The 15,405-nt window shown below is 30.5% G+C and overlaps 3 protein-coding genes across 3 annotated transcripts; 1 reads left to right on the top strand and 2 right to left on the bottom strand.

Annotated features, from left to right (window-relative positions):
• The first annotated feature begins 1,529 nt into the window (after positions 1 to 1,529).
• On the top strand, positions 1,530 to 8,929 carry btn (buttonless). Its single transcript, XM_018543844.1, has 4 exons — positions 1,530 to 1,813; positions 2,255 to 2,559; positions 7,319 to 7,476; positions 8,816 to 8,929. The coding sequence occupies exons 1-4, from the start codon at positions 1,530 to 1,532 to the stop codon at positions 8,903 to 8,905; spliced, it is 837 nt and encodes a 278-aa protein (XP_018399346.1). The 3' UTR covers positions 8,906 to 8,929.
• On the bottom strand, positions 8,914 to 12,255 carry LOC108777053 (MKI67 FHA domain-interacting nucleolar phosphoprotein-like). The gene is made up of 5 exons (XM_018543845.1): positions 12,084 to 12,255; positions 11,332 to 11,538; positions 9,770 to 9,878; positions 9,418 to 9,682; positions 8,914 to 9,212 (listed from the first exon to the last, which is right to left on the bottom strand). The coding sequence occupies exons 1-4, from the start codon at positions 12,144 to 12,146 to the stop codon at positions 9,438 to 9,440; spliced, it is 624 nt and encodes a 207-aa protein (XP_018399347.1). The 5' UTR covers positions 12,147 to 12,255; the 3' UTR covers positions 8,914 to 9,212; positions 9,418 to 9,437.
• Positions 12,256 to 13,442: 1,187 nt separating this feature from the next.
• LOC108777057 (proteasome assembly chaperone 4) lies at positions 13,443 to 14,975 on the bottom strand. The gene is made up of 2 exons (XM_018543850.1): positions 14,902 to 14,975; positions 13,443 to 14,352 (listed from the first exon to the last, which is right to left on the bottom strand). Exon 2 carries the CDS (start codon positions 14,327 to 14,329, stop codon positions 13,934 to 13,936), a length of 396 nt encoding a protein of 131 aa, XP_018399352.1. The 5' UTR covers positions 14,330 to 14,352; positions 14,902 to 14,975; the 3' UTR covers positions 13,443 to 13,933.
• Positions 14,976 to 15,405: the final 430 nt, after the last annotated feature.

Below are 15,405 nucleotides of genomic sequence, written 5' to 3' on the forward strand. Positions count from 1 at the left end.
TTAAAATAATGAAGAACATTTAAACTTTGATAAAAATGCAAATTAATATATATACCAATGAAAAACCGATAAGAACAGGCCGTGACGGTTGGATCTTGAGTGCTTCTAATATATAAATTGCATATGAATTTATATACTAGTATGTAGTATTTTTTTAATTACGCGTCGAATTTTTTTTAGACTTGAAACGCAAATTCTACTAAATTACCGCAGTAATATCACAAGTTAAATTGACTAACAATTAAACAATTTTTGATGCTCTTTGCGCATCGTAAATCAATCTTAATAATATGTTGAATGACATATTAAAATCTGTAAATAATTAATTTCTATTGCAAAAAATATTACCTCGGCTAGGAATTGAACCCGAATCTATTGCATTCCGTGCAAGCGTTCTAAGCCTTGTTGATAAAAGATACCAAAACATACTTTGAAATATATATTTTAATTTTTGAAGTAGATTTACATGATTAAAATAAATTTTAGACTCCATTCCAATTATCTAAAATATATTTTTAATTGTGGCTATTACTTGTTTCGTCTAAAGTTTATGGAAACACGGAACTGAATATTTATCGATACGCGGATAAAACAATTGGCAAAAACAGCACTTCGCGTGCGTCTTATAAAAATACTCTTAATTCCCGACAAATGTAAAGTTCAGAGCAAAAACTCAGCTACCGCTTCGTGTGTCATCATTTCGAATTCTTTCGCGAGCACTGACCAATCACTTTGGCTGCGAGAAACGATTCACGCTCAGGGATTGGCCATAAAGCTGAGGGAAACATAGAAGAACATTACAGAGCTTCCGTGGCCCTACTCCTACGACTCTTCTCCAACGTTCTCGATGTTCTCTATGACATTCTCGCTGCCCTATGACGGCGCCGTCACATGTGCTCGTATGACATTTCCGAGTAGGCACCAACGCAATTCGCATCCATCCACGCGCGAAGTGATTCTACGGTGAACGTGTGCTTGCCTATTAACAAAATTAGTGATGTTAATCGATATTATACAATATATATCTGTTCACTGATTTAATTTAACGTTACTACCTGGTACAATATTTTAACCCAACTTCTGAACACATTATACGTAATCAAGAAAATAAATATAAGGCCGTAGCGAGAAAATACATGCAAAAAGATATAAAAAGTTATTGTAATTAAATGTTTTATTTCTTTATAGAATTTACAGTGTTCGATGAAAAGACTTTTTTTCTCTAAACAGATATAAGTGTGTGTTGCAATTAGGATCTTGTATATCCTTTCACTGTTTTTTCGAATATATACTTTTAGAAATCAAATAAGAGAACAAAACAAACGTTAAATGAATAACATAATCGTTAAATAAATAATATAATCGAAAAATTATTGCGGATTTATTGCGGATTGATTGTTGATTATTTTAAAATTCTATAATTGTTATATTCTCGCTAACTTTTCTTTGTCAATTCTTTGTAAAGATATTTGTACGCAAAGAATTCGTATACTGACACGTTAAAACTGTCAAAATCTTTATTCGTTACTATGTCGTGGTCAAAAAACACGATTGCGTACAGCCATCGGACATCCGATAATTTCGAATTTCCACCAACACCGCCCACACCATCGTCTCTTCATATAGAAGGACAGAACGCGAGAGCAACAGGTTGTGAGACCCAATGGTATCACAGGTGGTCTTGGAGCAACCCGTCGAATCCTTGCGGTGGATTCGATATTGCAACCGACGAAACCACTTGTTTGATCTCGCCGCCTTACGTCGTCAATTTTCTTCAAAGCACCGACAGCAATCAAAATTATCGCACGTGCAGGTAAAACTTGCACACTTGATACCTTATTTATTTAATATTTAAGAACTTTATTTATTTTCAAAGTGATATTTTAAAATACTTTAAAGATAATTCTTTAAGAAGCACAGTATACTTTAGTTGCTTTATTAAAACAGTGTTTAAACTGCAATATTCATCTATTATCACATTTATGAAAATGTTATATTTTGCATTAAGACAAATATTCATAAAAAACAAATATAGCTAATAGGTATCTAAAATCATATATATCTTGTAATAATTAATTACTGTAATTAATAAATTTTTCTATTATAATTTATTATTTTTTCTCAAATAATAATAATTTTGAATAATAATTCAAACAATAAAATTTATGATTTCTTGTATCGTAAGATCGTGTAATTACTATTGCAATATATATATCTTATATAAATGTATATTATATAATTTAATTTTTATAAGATGGGAGCAATATTCTCAGCAAGACACAACAGATTGTCATCTGATAATCGAACAGTTAAATGGAAAGGAAGACGAGAAGCTTTTGAGCAAATCTGAAAATTTGTTATACGAGAATAATCAAGATCGAAATGTCACGACTACGACAAACACGGGAACAATGTTTCGTACTTGGGAAATGCCTCATTTGCAAAATATAGACCACGAGTATGAGAACAAGTTCCAATCTTGGCAGAATTCGCAACGTAATGAGGATCATGCGAATTCGTTATTTGGAGGAAATACACGCTCGCACCAACGAGAACGAGGTAATGTGTTATTTCCTTATATATCCGAAAAATTGTATTTTGTAAAATAAAATCTGTATTATGCACACACACACTCATTCACTCTGACACACACACACACACACACACACACGTGTACATATATGTATATACGTATAGTACATATACGTAAGGTACACTAGATTATAAAATTATTATATTTTTAAAATTCTGTAAAAAAATCCTACTATATTCAAGTAAAAATCAGTTATAAATTGTTGGAAAATAACTTGTTGATTGTAACTTGTCAGTTTTAATTCAATTTAAATTATTTTGAAGCAATAATTAAGGAATAATTAATTGTTATACGAATATTAATAGCTGTGCACAGCTGTGTGTAATACATTAGATTGAAATCTTTCGAATCATATAGCTTCGACAGATTTCCAACGTAAATCATTGACAATACAGTTAGAAGTTTTATGTCTTCTGTGTCGCCAATGCGGCTATAACAGGCCCAGTATAATCTAAATGTTTATCGAATGTCTAACTGCTGGTATACATCTTGAATAATAAATGTCATGTATCACTCTCGCTGTTACACTGATATAGTATTCTAAATTTGAATAGCAAATAAATTTGTTCGTTGGATTTTAATATAAATTGTGAATATAACAAATACGAGAGAGAAATCAACAATAAAACTAAAATTAATTAAAATTAAAATCAGTGTATTCCTTTTTCTATAAGAAATCTAACATCTATACTGCATTAACATTACTAAATAATAAAAATTAATAGAAGTATTGTAAATACTTCTAAATAAATAAAACTCAAAATCGATACAGAATCCTAATAAAATAAAGATTTAGCAATCAAATTCATTACTTTAAACGGTTTTACTTCACATACCGCCTAAATTTACAATACAATATTTATTTATTTAGAGATTTCTCTAACAATTACTTTTATGTATAATAAAATAATTAAAATGTTTAATACAAAAGAAAACGGTCATTTTAATTTACATATTACTATATAAATACAGTATACAGTTCATATTATAGTAAATCTTGCTTTCATTATATGAATATCAATATACATTATAACTTGTTTCGAATTTACAAATTAGTAGCATCAAAATATTAGCTTCTGCTACTTTGTTCGGTGTTACTCTCGTATTACTCTGATAGTGTGGCCATCGATGCGAGCTATGAACTATGAGAGATTTCACGTTTGACGTCAGCTAGCAATTAGAGTCGAGATAGCGGCACGGAAGCAAAGTTAAGGGTTTCAAGAGAGCGAAAGAGAGAAGGAAAGTTTCCTGCTCTCTCGGCGATCACGTGTTGCATTGCGGTAGAAACCACGCACTTCTAGCAAAAGCGGATTTCGCAAGCGGGAACGTGCATCGGTGCAACGCGTACTGATGCATCGTGCACGCGGCTATTTTCATCAGACGCCGACGACAAAAAGTCGCCGACGAGCCGCGAAATCTTGCTGCGGAAAACCATGCGGCAAAAAGATCGAGCCGGATGATGAGCGCGTTATGTCACCACTTGGGATGAAACTGGACCGTTCTCTTCTAATGCGGGCAGAAGAGGTAGAAGAAGAAGAGCTCGCATCGATAGCATCTAAAAGAGATGTTGTCTGGAGTTTCGTTTCTTTTTAATTTCACTTGATCGTACATATATGTTGAAAATATGATACTGAAAATCAAGCAAATATAAGATAAAATTATCTACAGTTAGTGCGGACATAAATTAATTGTTAGATAAACTGATAAAACAGTTCAAATATGAAGCTTTTTAATAATAATATATATATATATATATATTAAAAACTAAATATTTAAAATTTTGTATCATTTTATCCAATGAATTTGATCCACTAACTATTCACTAATCGGTACATTTATCTTATCAGTGGCTTTATATGATATAAGAATCGTAAAAATTTTTATTATTATCCTATGTGTGACTATTATACAAACTCTTATTTTTCTTCAAAATTATATATCTATAATATATTACTATATAGACTTTTTGTCAAATTGATACACCGACATGCGTGCACACGCGCATGCACGCACACACGAAACAGCACACTGAAAATTTTTAGAAAAAATTTACCAAAATGAAATAGCACCTAAAATCCAGCTTGACCGTTAAAAACTTTAAACTTAAAATTTAACGGTCAAGCTGGATTTTAGGTGCTATTATTATAATTCCGTGTAAATTTATATACTACGTATGTAGTCTTTTAAATTGGCTTTTTTAATTTACTAGCACATTCCTTGCGCGCGCTACGCGCGCGATGGTCCATTTTATGCTCTTTTTAAATATTATGAATTATGTTTCTTTGAAACTTGTTTTGAAATCAACAACTCCTCTAATTCCTACTAATACAAAATTTCCCTGAAATTTGAAAACCTTTAGAATTTCATTATTGTTTTCGATCGCCACATTAATTCTACCATTTTTATATTTAGCTTATTTTTTTATTCAATGTTTATGTCGAAAAATTCGACCCACAGTGTAGTTGTGCTGATTCGCGTACAAGAGTAAAGTACATTAAAGCAATTAATTGACGGGATCATTTTGATCTCAAAATGTTTCTAGAATTATTTGCTCTAAGAATGTTCACAATCCGAATTTTTTGCTCATCGTTTACGTAGAGAAATTCGACCCGCAATGTGGCTGTGCTGGGTCGCGTACAAGAGTAAAGTACATTAAAGCAATCAATTGCCGGGATTATTTTGGTCTCAAAATGTTTCTAGAATTATTTGCTCTAAGAATATCCAGAATCCGATATTTTGCTCATCGTTTACGTCGAAAAATTCGACCCACAGTGTGGCTGTGCTGGATCGCGTACAAGAGTAAAGTACATTAAAGCAATCAATTGCCGGGATCATTTTGGTCTCAAAATGTTTCTAGAATTATTTGCTCTAAGAATATCCAGAATCCGATATTTTGCTCATCGTTTACGTCGAAAAATTCGACCCACAGTGTGGCTGTGCTGGATCGCGTACAAGAGTAAAGTACATTAAAGCAATCAATTGCCGGGATCATTTTGGTCTCAAAATGTTTCTAGAATTATTTGCTCTAAGAATATCCAGAATCCGATTTTTTTTTGCTCATCGTTTACGTCGAAGGATTCGATCCACAGTGTGGCTGTGCTGACTTAAGACTAAAGTTGGCATGTCCATCCATTTTTCAAAGAAAAATAGCAGCAATAATTTATCACTCACATTATTAAGATCGATTTAAGATGCGTAAAGAACATCAAAAATTGTTAAATTACTAAAACAATTTAATTCGTGATATTATTGCAGTAGTTTCGTAGAGTTGCGTTTCAAGACCGAAAAATTGTTCGGCGCGCAGTTTAAACGGCTACATATACGTAGTATATAAATTCATACGGAATTATAATAGCATCTAAGATCCAGCTCGACCGTTAAAGGCAATTTCTTATTCGACATATATGGATATAATATTTAATATTTAAATTAAAGTTTTTAATTTAAAAAAAAATTTAAAGGGGTTTTTAACTTTCAATTTTAAAGTTTTTAAACTTTATTTAAAAAAATAAGTTTTAAAATGCAAAATAAAGCTTAAAGGATATTTAAGAATATTTGAAAGAGAATTGTACTGGGCCATAATTTTCAAAGATGATAAAGTGAGAAGATGCAAAAATGAATAATTATAGGTCCGAAATTGCGATGATATATGGCGTGAACCAGACGTCGCGCGTCGCAGCCTAATGGGACAAAGTGTACATAAATGTATGGAATTTTATTTTTAAAATGATTTTTTTGCGAAATTTTATATGATCATTTTTTTACAGAGTTATTCTAAAACTTAAGGCATCACTATCATTAGATCAAGTTGTTTGTAATTCATTCCAATATAAACTGTATAGAATTTGACTGATCGAAATTGAACCTCATTTGTGTGTATGTTAGTGCGTGCGCACATGTGTGTTTACGCGCGTGTATGTATATATTATATTCATGTGTGTCCGGTTTTTGGCGTTATACAGAATCAATAGCATGACGTAACAGGAATCTGATTCCGCGCATGTGTATAAATGTGTATACGCGCGCACACGTGCCTAATCGCATGAATGCGGTAATACGTGCACGAGAGGAGGTCATACCCATTAATACATAAACGTAGCTAGACGCATGCACGTACGCACGCACAAATAAAATTAAATTCCAATCAGTCAAATTCTATGCTAATAATAGCGATATTTTGAATTTGGAATAATTTTACAAAAAATGATTTTATCAATAACTCCGCAAGGAAGCATTTTAAAGATAAAATTTCGTACTTTCATGTGCATTTTGTCCTATTAGTAAGATGCGATGTTTGATTCATACTATATATCGTCGCAATTTCGAACCTGCATGTAATTATCAATTTTTTTAATCTTCTCACTCTATCATTGTATTTCGAAAATAACGGCCCAGTTCAATTTTTGTTTAAATATTCTTAAAGTAGACACTTCGAACTTAATTTGTATTTTTATCTTCATTATTTACCAAGCTATGATTATTTAAATTTTGCTAAATTTTTCCTATATTTTTAGTATATCAATTTTCTTGTAGGTGAGTATATTTTCTGAACAATAAAATATAATAGAGAGATATGTAATAGATGTATATAACGAAACTAAAATTGAAAATATATTTTTTCCTTCAGTAGAAAGTATTAAACTACCAATATAATCAAGTGTAGAATTAAAAGAATTTGCAAATCTAAAAAATGCATTGCTTACTTGTTTTATTGTGTGATTGTAGAAACAACAAAGAGAACAAGCGATAAACCGCGGAAAGAGAGAACCGCGTTTACAAAGCAACAGGTCCGACATCTTGAATGCGAGTTCGCACATAGTAATTATTTGACACGTTTGCGCCGCTATGAAATTGCTGTAGCATTGGATTTAACGGAACGCCAGGTAGATTACAAACAAAATATAGATTGATTCACAGGGACTCCTTACTGTTCAAATAAAATTAAGTGAAAAAAAGGACAAATAGGAGTTAAACGCGGTATAATCGTTATGCGAAATAAAATACAATTTTTTTGTAACACAAATCTCTTTATTAAATTAAGACGCTTACTTCTTTCGGCTTATTTTTTAATCCTCCTCAAATTACTACGTAAAAAAAAAATAAAAGCACTTTTATTATACAATCCAAATGGTGGCTATCGATTGAGCGTATATAGAACTTGGTCAGTTCAGCTGTTATTGAGATCTGAGAACTGTTTCAGTTCCTTTTTTGAGTTCTTTTCAGAGATATAAATTACTATTATAAATACAATATATTCATGGACTAATTAGTCATAGTAAATTATCTCCACTTTATTAAAAAAAAACCTCAATATTGGAAAATCATAGAAGAAAATTAACAAATTATGATTAAAAATTATCAGAGATAAATTATGGAGAAACATTGTAAAGAGAGAATTTAAATCACATTAAAGAAAGGAAGCTCACTACGACAACCATCAACCATATCACAAACTTAAGCAACAAATTATTTAATCAAAAACTATAGTTTTTAACTTATCGACCAGTCAGTGCCGAATTTATCTTAAAACATAGAATACTTCTTTAAATTTAATTCTGATTTAAAAAATGTTTTAATTATATCGTATATAATCAAAAAGGATTTGGAAAAATAATTAAAAGTCAAAAGATAGAAAGACTGTTTCAATGAAAAAACGACATTAATTTTCATTGAAACAGATCTGATAATTTTTAGTCATAATTTGTTAACTTTCTTCTGTAATTTTCCAATATCGAGGTTCTTTTAATAAAGTCGAGGTGGCTCACTATGACTAATTAGTCTTCATGTATTTATTCTGGAGACACAGTATAGTGATAAGCCAAGCGTAGCGTCATGGCGTGAGACTGCCGTGGCTACTTTACGCGAGGCGGCGAGTTGCGGAAGATTGAGTTTATCAGATCTCAATAACAGTTTGAACTGACCAAGTTCTATATACGCTCAACCGATAGCCACATTTGGATTGTATAATAAAAGTGTTTTTATTTTTTTTTTCTACGTAATAATTTGTCTTCTATTGTATCTCTGAAGAGGGCTTAAGAATGAGCTAAAATAAGTATCTTAATTTAATGAAGAGATTTGTGTTATAATTGTATTTCCTTTCACGTAACGAGATTACCGCGCTTGACTCCTTATTTGTCCTTTTTTCACTTAATTTCATTAGATTATAAACAATTGAATAGAAAATACAATTTTTGTCTTTTCAACATTAAATATAATTTACAGGTGAAAGTGTGGTTTCAGAATAGACGTATGAAATGGAAACGAACAAAAGGAAGCACAGTGAACGTACAGGAAGCAACTACTGTATCGTGACATATTTCTTAAGTTCGTTATTCAGTATATTTAGAGTTTAATTGTACATAATTTATACAATATTTTAGACAATTGTAGCGTAAAGAATTTGCGCGTTTGCTCTCTGTACCAAAAATCCGAGGATTCATATTTATTCAGAAAACATATTAAATTTTATTTGAGCCAATATCTCTTAAAAAGTAATAATAAATTATCGATAGTATCTTTGCCATACCAATCACTTCTGATAAACCATTTGGAATCAACGCATAAAACTATAGGTCTCATACATCTGCAGATATATGCAGAAGTTATCATGTTTCTGAAACTATTAAGAAACTATTATTCTTTTTTTAAAGAAAAAATAATTTTATAGATACAAATTACTCACAGAAGATTAAAAATTTTAATATAATAATGTTATAGATATTGTAGAACCTTATATCACAAAATAAATTCCTATTGTTCATTAAGTTTCTTTAATACAAATTACAAATTAAATCTTAATTATAAATAAACCAGAGCTAAATTACATTTTTAACAGTTTAGTTTGTTACATTTTTGGTACATCGACGGGTTCAAATTTTATGCTAATCCCCTTAACTTGCAATTTACTTTCTAATGCTGAAAGATTATTGAGTGATCTTTGAACATATTTCTCATGGTCCTTGGCACTTTGAAGACGATTTTTACTTAGAGTTGTCTGTCTTCTATTTTTTAGTTTAGGATATTTATCTTCTGACCAATTTACGCCTGAGAAAAATCCAGAGTGTTGCTTCTCAGATGGAATGTATGTAGCTGGAAAATATATATTTATATATAATGAAAAACAATTAATTAATAGTAACACAATTAATTAATAGTAATACAATTTTAAATAAATACCTTTTAATAATCGGCCGCACATGAGATAATTGTTCATAGTATCTGCTGCAATTTCGGCAACTTGTGAGTGGAGGAATTCAATATAACCATAACCACAACTTTTTCCAGTCTAAAAATATATTTTTTTAAAACTTATAATAATGCAGTTTATAATTAAAAAATTAACAATAATAACTCTTATCAATTGAAACAATAAAACGCAAATGATAGGATCATAGAAGTAAAGTCTTTTTTAACTTTGGATGTTGTTCAGCAGTAACATACTTGTATCACTAATCTTTAATTTAATTTACTTGAAAATAAATTGATTTTAGACATTTTAACATTACTTGTTTATTTATGGCTCGAAGCCTTTATTTAAAATATATATTGTTTTATTGTAACATTTGAGAGCCATTTATTAACCTTTAGAGGACCAGATAGTATGGCCAGTAACAGAAGTATCTATAACTTGAATCACCGCAGCCTATCAAATATTCAGTTATTATTTCATATAATTGAAAATGTGTTGTCAAGAAAAATTTGATAGTAATTTCATTTTTCGCCAATAGGAGGCATACCGATTTTATTTATTCGTTTCATATGTGTGTGTGTGTGTGTGTGTGTGTGTGTGTGTGTGTGTAAATACTGTGTTATTCAATTCGACTTATCTAGACGTGTCTAGATTTATCTAGGTAAATATTTCTACATAAAATTTCGATAATATAATTTCAGAAATGCGTTCTGCAACATCAAAAACACTTACGCTAATTCTATAATGTGCTTTTTGTTTCCTGTTTCTTGCTGTTTGTCTCTTACCTTTTTTTGATCAAGAAACAGAAAACAAAAAGTACATTGTAGATCAGGCTTTTGTCTCCTACCTTTTTAATCAAGAAGACAAGAGACAAACAGTAAGAAACAGGAAACAAAAAGCACATTGTAGATCGGGCTTTAGGAATACTAAAAAGAAAAAATAAAATTTTCCACATTGACCGTCCCGTTGCGAACCGGACTGGCCACTGTAGTGGTCGACTCATCGTGACATAAACTTTCAATGTACCTATACATGAATTTTACATTAAAAAAATTCAAATTTTTAAGGCAAAAATACCGGCCCTGTAAAGGTTAATATTGTTTCTACTTGAAAATCTTTTTTTGCATTATTAATAGACGACTTGCGTATTATCTTGACGTTAAAGTCTTTTGGTTTTTTTCGTGATCAGTGGAAATGCGTTAGTGTGCTTCATGCAGTTCTACCAATCGACTGTGTAAATATATTGAGGAAATTTTATGATGAATTGTTAATTGCTTCTTTCATGATATTTACAAGAATATATATATTATTAACATATGCAGTATTTATAAACTATTATATTTTAATAGATTCGCTAAAAATGGCTCAAAATATATAGCCAAAATACACTTAGTTACTTAATAAAAATTTTAATATTGTTATGATACAATATTCATGTCGGTTAAATAGACTTTGTATTTTGTGTATTACTCTAGTTCTAACTTCTACAATCCTATTATTAGCATTTTATTGTTCTAATTTACGATTTATTTTGTAGACATATACATACTCTTTTAGATCTTACTACTCGTACTCGTGTTACATTCCCAAACTGTTTGAAATAGTCTTTCATTTGTTCTTCATAAAATCCATGAGGAATATGTCCGACATAAACTATTCCTCTATTTTTGAACTTCTCTGGTTTGAATCGTTTAGGTTTAAGTTTTATTAAACTTTCTTTCTTTTTCGTGGCTGCTTTAGTTTCGGCTTTCTGTTTCTACAAAAAGAACATTTGTTGCTAAATATAATAAACTATTCATGTAATATGTACTATAAGAGTATATATGTACTGTAAGTATATGTACTATTCAAGTAATATAAATCTCTCTCTCTCTCTCTCTCTCTCTCTCTCTCTCTCTCTCTCTATTATAATTTTATGTAGGTTATTTAAATCTTATAAAACATATAAATACAAAATATCATCAATAGGAATTAAAGAAATAAATAGGAAAGAGTTGAGATTGTTTCCTCTAATTGGACTTTGTACTTTCAATCATTTCTTGAGATTTATATATATATATATATAAATATAATATATTATATAAAAAAACGAGTGAATACAATATTTTTTTTATTATATTATATATATATGCGTGTGTGTGTGTGTGTGTATATATATACATATATGACATCTGATTATTAGAATTCTAATTCTAATAAGTAGAAAAAAAGCTCAACGATTAAGGCTCATTAGACTTTCAATATTTTTCAAATAAAGCAACATAAAATAAATAAGTTATTTTATTGAAAATTATGTCGAACCTTAAAAACTTGCTTCACATTTTTCACAGCTTTCTCGAGACTGGCACTTGCTTTCGGCTTCATATTTTCAACATTAAAACAACATTAAACACGTGCACGCTGCACGATTCCCACAGAAAGACGCTGAAGTGAGAGAAGCCAAAAAAGGACAGGACGCAGGACTATCATTTTGAGGGACTATAGAAATCCTCTAGAGTCTCTATTGTGGTAACACTGTCTAGTGGACAAAACCGGCAGCTAATAGGATGTCAGCATGAAACAGCGCCATTATGATGATTGCCTGTGTTATCAGAAAAAATAGCTTTGTACTGTTGTAAAATACTTTAATATGATTGGTCTTGCCCTTAGTTTCGCACTGAAACTAATGGTACGTTTCCACTGAGCATGTCACGCGTCGTCCGTCGCGTCACGAGTTAAGCCCATGGCACATACAAAAACGTAAGGCCGTAAATGTAATAAGTAAGCGTTTTGGTCAATCACAGTAGAGACCAAAGCCGGTAGCGAATCCAATATTAAGCGGGGAGCATAGACTTTTGCATAACGCATAAAGCATGTGCATAAGGAATTTCATTGGTCCATTTTCTTATGCATGAGTCATTGGACCAATCAAATTCTTTATGTATATGGTTTATGCGTTATGCAAAAGTCTGTGCTCCCCGCTTTACGATTTCCTTACTGATACATCTTATGGCCTTACGTTTTTCTATGTGTTTCTGGCTGGGCCAATGAAATTCCTTATGCACATGCTTTATGCGTTATGCAAAAGTGTGTGCTGCGGCCTTCAGGCGAGAAAATATATTAAACCGTGTATTTTTTACAATAGTATTTCAATTTAGCCTGCAATTACTATTTATTTTATTTCTCAACTGATTGTCAATATACATTTTGAAATTGTCTACTTAAAAAAATCTTTATGCTAATTTTACTTTACATATTTAATTTGATTAATCTTTTAACAACAAATATGTATATCTTAGAATTCTTATTAAAATCGATTATTTTACAAACGTTTTTGAAGGCCAAAATACTCAAATGAATTAATCGAAACAATTTTATCATGACAAAATTTTATTAAAAACTTTTCTAAAAGAATGGTGCCTAAAAAACCGAAACATTGTTGCAAATCGGCAGTAAAGTATGCAAAATAACATTGTAACTACTTTATATGCATACAGTATATGATATAAATTTTAGTCTTGTTAGAAAAGAAAGAAAAGTATGCATTATATTTAAATGTGTGTGTACATGCAATATAAAACCCTGCTCACATATTTAAATTAAAAGTACGTGTATAAGATACAATTTCATAAACTACTACAACCGATTATTTCAGCAATAAAAACGATTACATAATTAAAATTGACAAATATTAAACATCAATTTTGATCACCTTGATACATAAAAATGTCTCCTATGATACCATTAACGGAATCTCCAATCCACAGATACAAAGAATCTTTTTCATCTCTATTACTTAGCAATTAAAATTATAGTATCACTGACTTTGACAACAAAATTATGAAACTTGAAGCTGTATAGTAGCAACTCTACTCCGGATATTTTTTTGTTACATTTACTATCATTTAAACATAGGCCTGGTTTACATAGTGCACTTGATACGCGTATCAGGTACTATATTCGTATCAAATTCGTACTAAACATTTAGTACGCACGATGTAAATGCTATCGGATTATTTTTGTACGAGCGTATCAAGCAGGAGTATCGTACTAAACTGATACGGGTATCAAATGATACAAATGGCGATGTAAACGCATGAAACACATTTAATACGCATACCAATTCTTTTACGATGTAAACCAGGCATAAATCAATAATCAAAGTTGAAAACTTAATAGAGATCTGTATGTGCCTTGAACTCTTCTTGAATTCTTCTTTCAATTCCAGGTAAAATTATATTGTTTGGAGTTATATTAAAACTAACATATACTGCTTTTCCAAGCTTCATGCTTAATCTCTTAGCCATATTTGTAGATGTAGCATCTGCTATAGAACCTATAATTTTGGTTGCAATAGGCTGTCTCTCAAAACTTGATGTGAGAGCAAAAGACAAGTCTTCCATGCTACCATTAATAGAATCTCCAATCCACAGATATAAAGAATCTTTCATTCTTATTATCTGGCAATTAATATTAGTATCACTGACTTTGACAACAAAATTATGAAATCTGAAGCTGCATGGTAGTAATTCTACTCCAGATCTATTCTCTGTTACACATGCCATCATTAATGCATTTGGTTCTCTCTTACCTATAATCATAAAATTTCAAAATATATTAGAAGGAATAAAAAACATTGCAGTATATTTAAAGAACAATATATGTTGATATATTAATATTAAAATTATATACTCTGAAAAACAATTAATATTCTAATATTTGGAAAAATTTTAAGTTTATGTATTCAAACATTCTTTTTAATAATAAGTTATTTTTAAACAATAAGATATATATACAATGAAAACCTAGAGTTAACAAGCAAAAATAATAAATAACCTAAATAACAATCTTGATTTGCAGTTAAAGAAAACAAAATTTAACTGACTTCCAAACTGAATAGCTTTAAGCCAAGTAGGTAGCTAGTTTTAACAAATTGTATTTTAATATATCATGTATCATGTACTTTGATGCTGTCATGACAGAGACTCATCCAAACTTAAAACAGATTTAGGGTATTCATCTAGAAGAGGTGCCTTAACTCCGATTTTAATGACATTTAATTAGTCTCGTTCGAGATGTTTTTACACAAAACAAAAAACGTAGCACAAAAAAGAATAATTATTTAGAAGAGATGCCTCACCCCAATTTTGATGAAATTAATCTCATTCAATGCATTTTTGCATGAAACAAAAGAATCACTCAGAAATAAATTCTGTCCTACGAACTGAGATATTAAGCGATAAAGTTGACGATAAAGGTTATGAATCCTGTCATATTGACCTAGCGTGATGAACTACAGGGGGGGGGGGGGGGATATCTTGAAAGAAGGAGCGACTGTGAGCGACAGACTCCCTAGCACCACCTCGCTCTGTCGTACCAAAATTGGAACTAAAAGGGTCAAGTGACCAATAGTGGGGATATTCAAACTTATACGCGCATATCAATATGAATATAACAGGTTATACTAGTAAGTTCCTGAGCAATGCGTTAACTAATGTTATTAACATTATTTAAGTTTGCATTATTTAAGATAGCGAAATATACCGTTTCTCAATCTTAAATAATGTTAATAACATTAGTTAACAAAATATTTAGAAACTCTCTTAACACAATTTGTATTTAGATTAATATAAAGGAATTGTCT

This window comes from Cyphomyrmex costatus, unplaced genomic scaffold, assembly GCF_001594065.2.
Source record: "Cyphomyrmex costatus isolate MS0001 unplaced genomic scaffold, Ccosl1.0 scaffold40, whole genome shotgun sequence".
NCBI lineage: Eukaryota > Metazoa > Arthropoda > Insecta > Hymenoptera > Formicidae > Cyphomyrmex > Cyphomyrmex costatus.

What these genes read in the sequence shown, in the direction of transcription:
- btn (XM_018543844.1), top strand. Translation starts at nt 1,530, where the DNA reads ATGTCGTGGTCAAAAAACACGATTGCGTACAGCCATCGGACATCCGAT. An exon ending in CAAAATTATCGCACGTGCAG is followed by an intron (nt 1,814 to 2,254) that starts GTAAAACTTGCA and finishes AATTTTTATAAG; the next exon opens with ATGGGAGCAATATTCTCAGC. An exon ending in TGGATTTAACGGAACGCCAG is followed by an intron (nt 7,477 to 8,815) that starts GTAGATTACAAA and finishes TATAATTTACAG; the next exon opens with GTGAAAGTGTGGTTTCAGAA.
- LOC108777057 (XM_018543850.1), bottom strand. Translation starts at nt 14,329, where the DNA reads ATGATGGCATGTGTAACAGAGAATAGATCTGGAGTAGAATTACTACCA.
- LOC108777053 (XM_018543845.1), bottom strand. Translation starts at nt 12,146, where the DNA reads ATGAAGCCGAAAGCAAGTGCCAGTCTCGAGAAAGCTGTGAAAAATGTG. An exon ending in GAGTAGTAAGATCTAAAAGA is followed by an intron (nt 9,879 to 11,331) that starts GTATGTATATGT and finishes ATATATTTTTAG; the next exon opens with ACTGGAAAAAGTTGTGGTTA. An exon ending in GTGCGGCCGATTATTAAAAG is followed by an intron (nt 9,683 to 9,769) that starts GTATTTATTTAA and finishes TATATTTTCCAG; the next exon opens with CTACATACATTCCATCTGAG.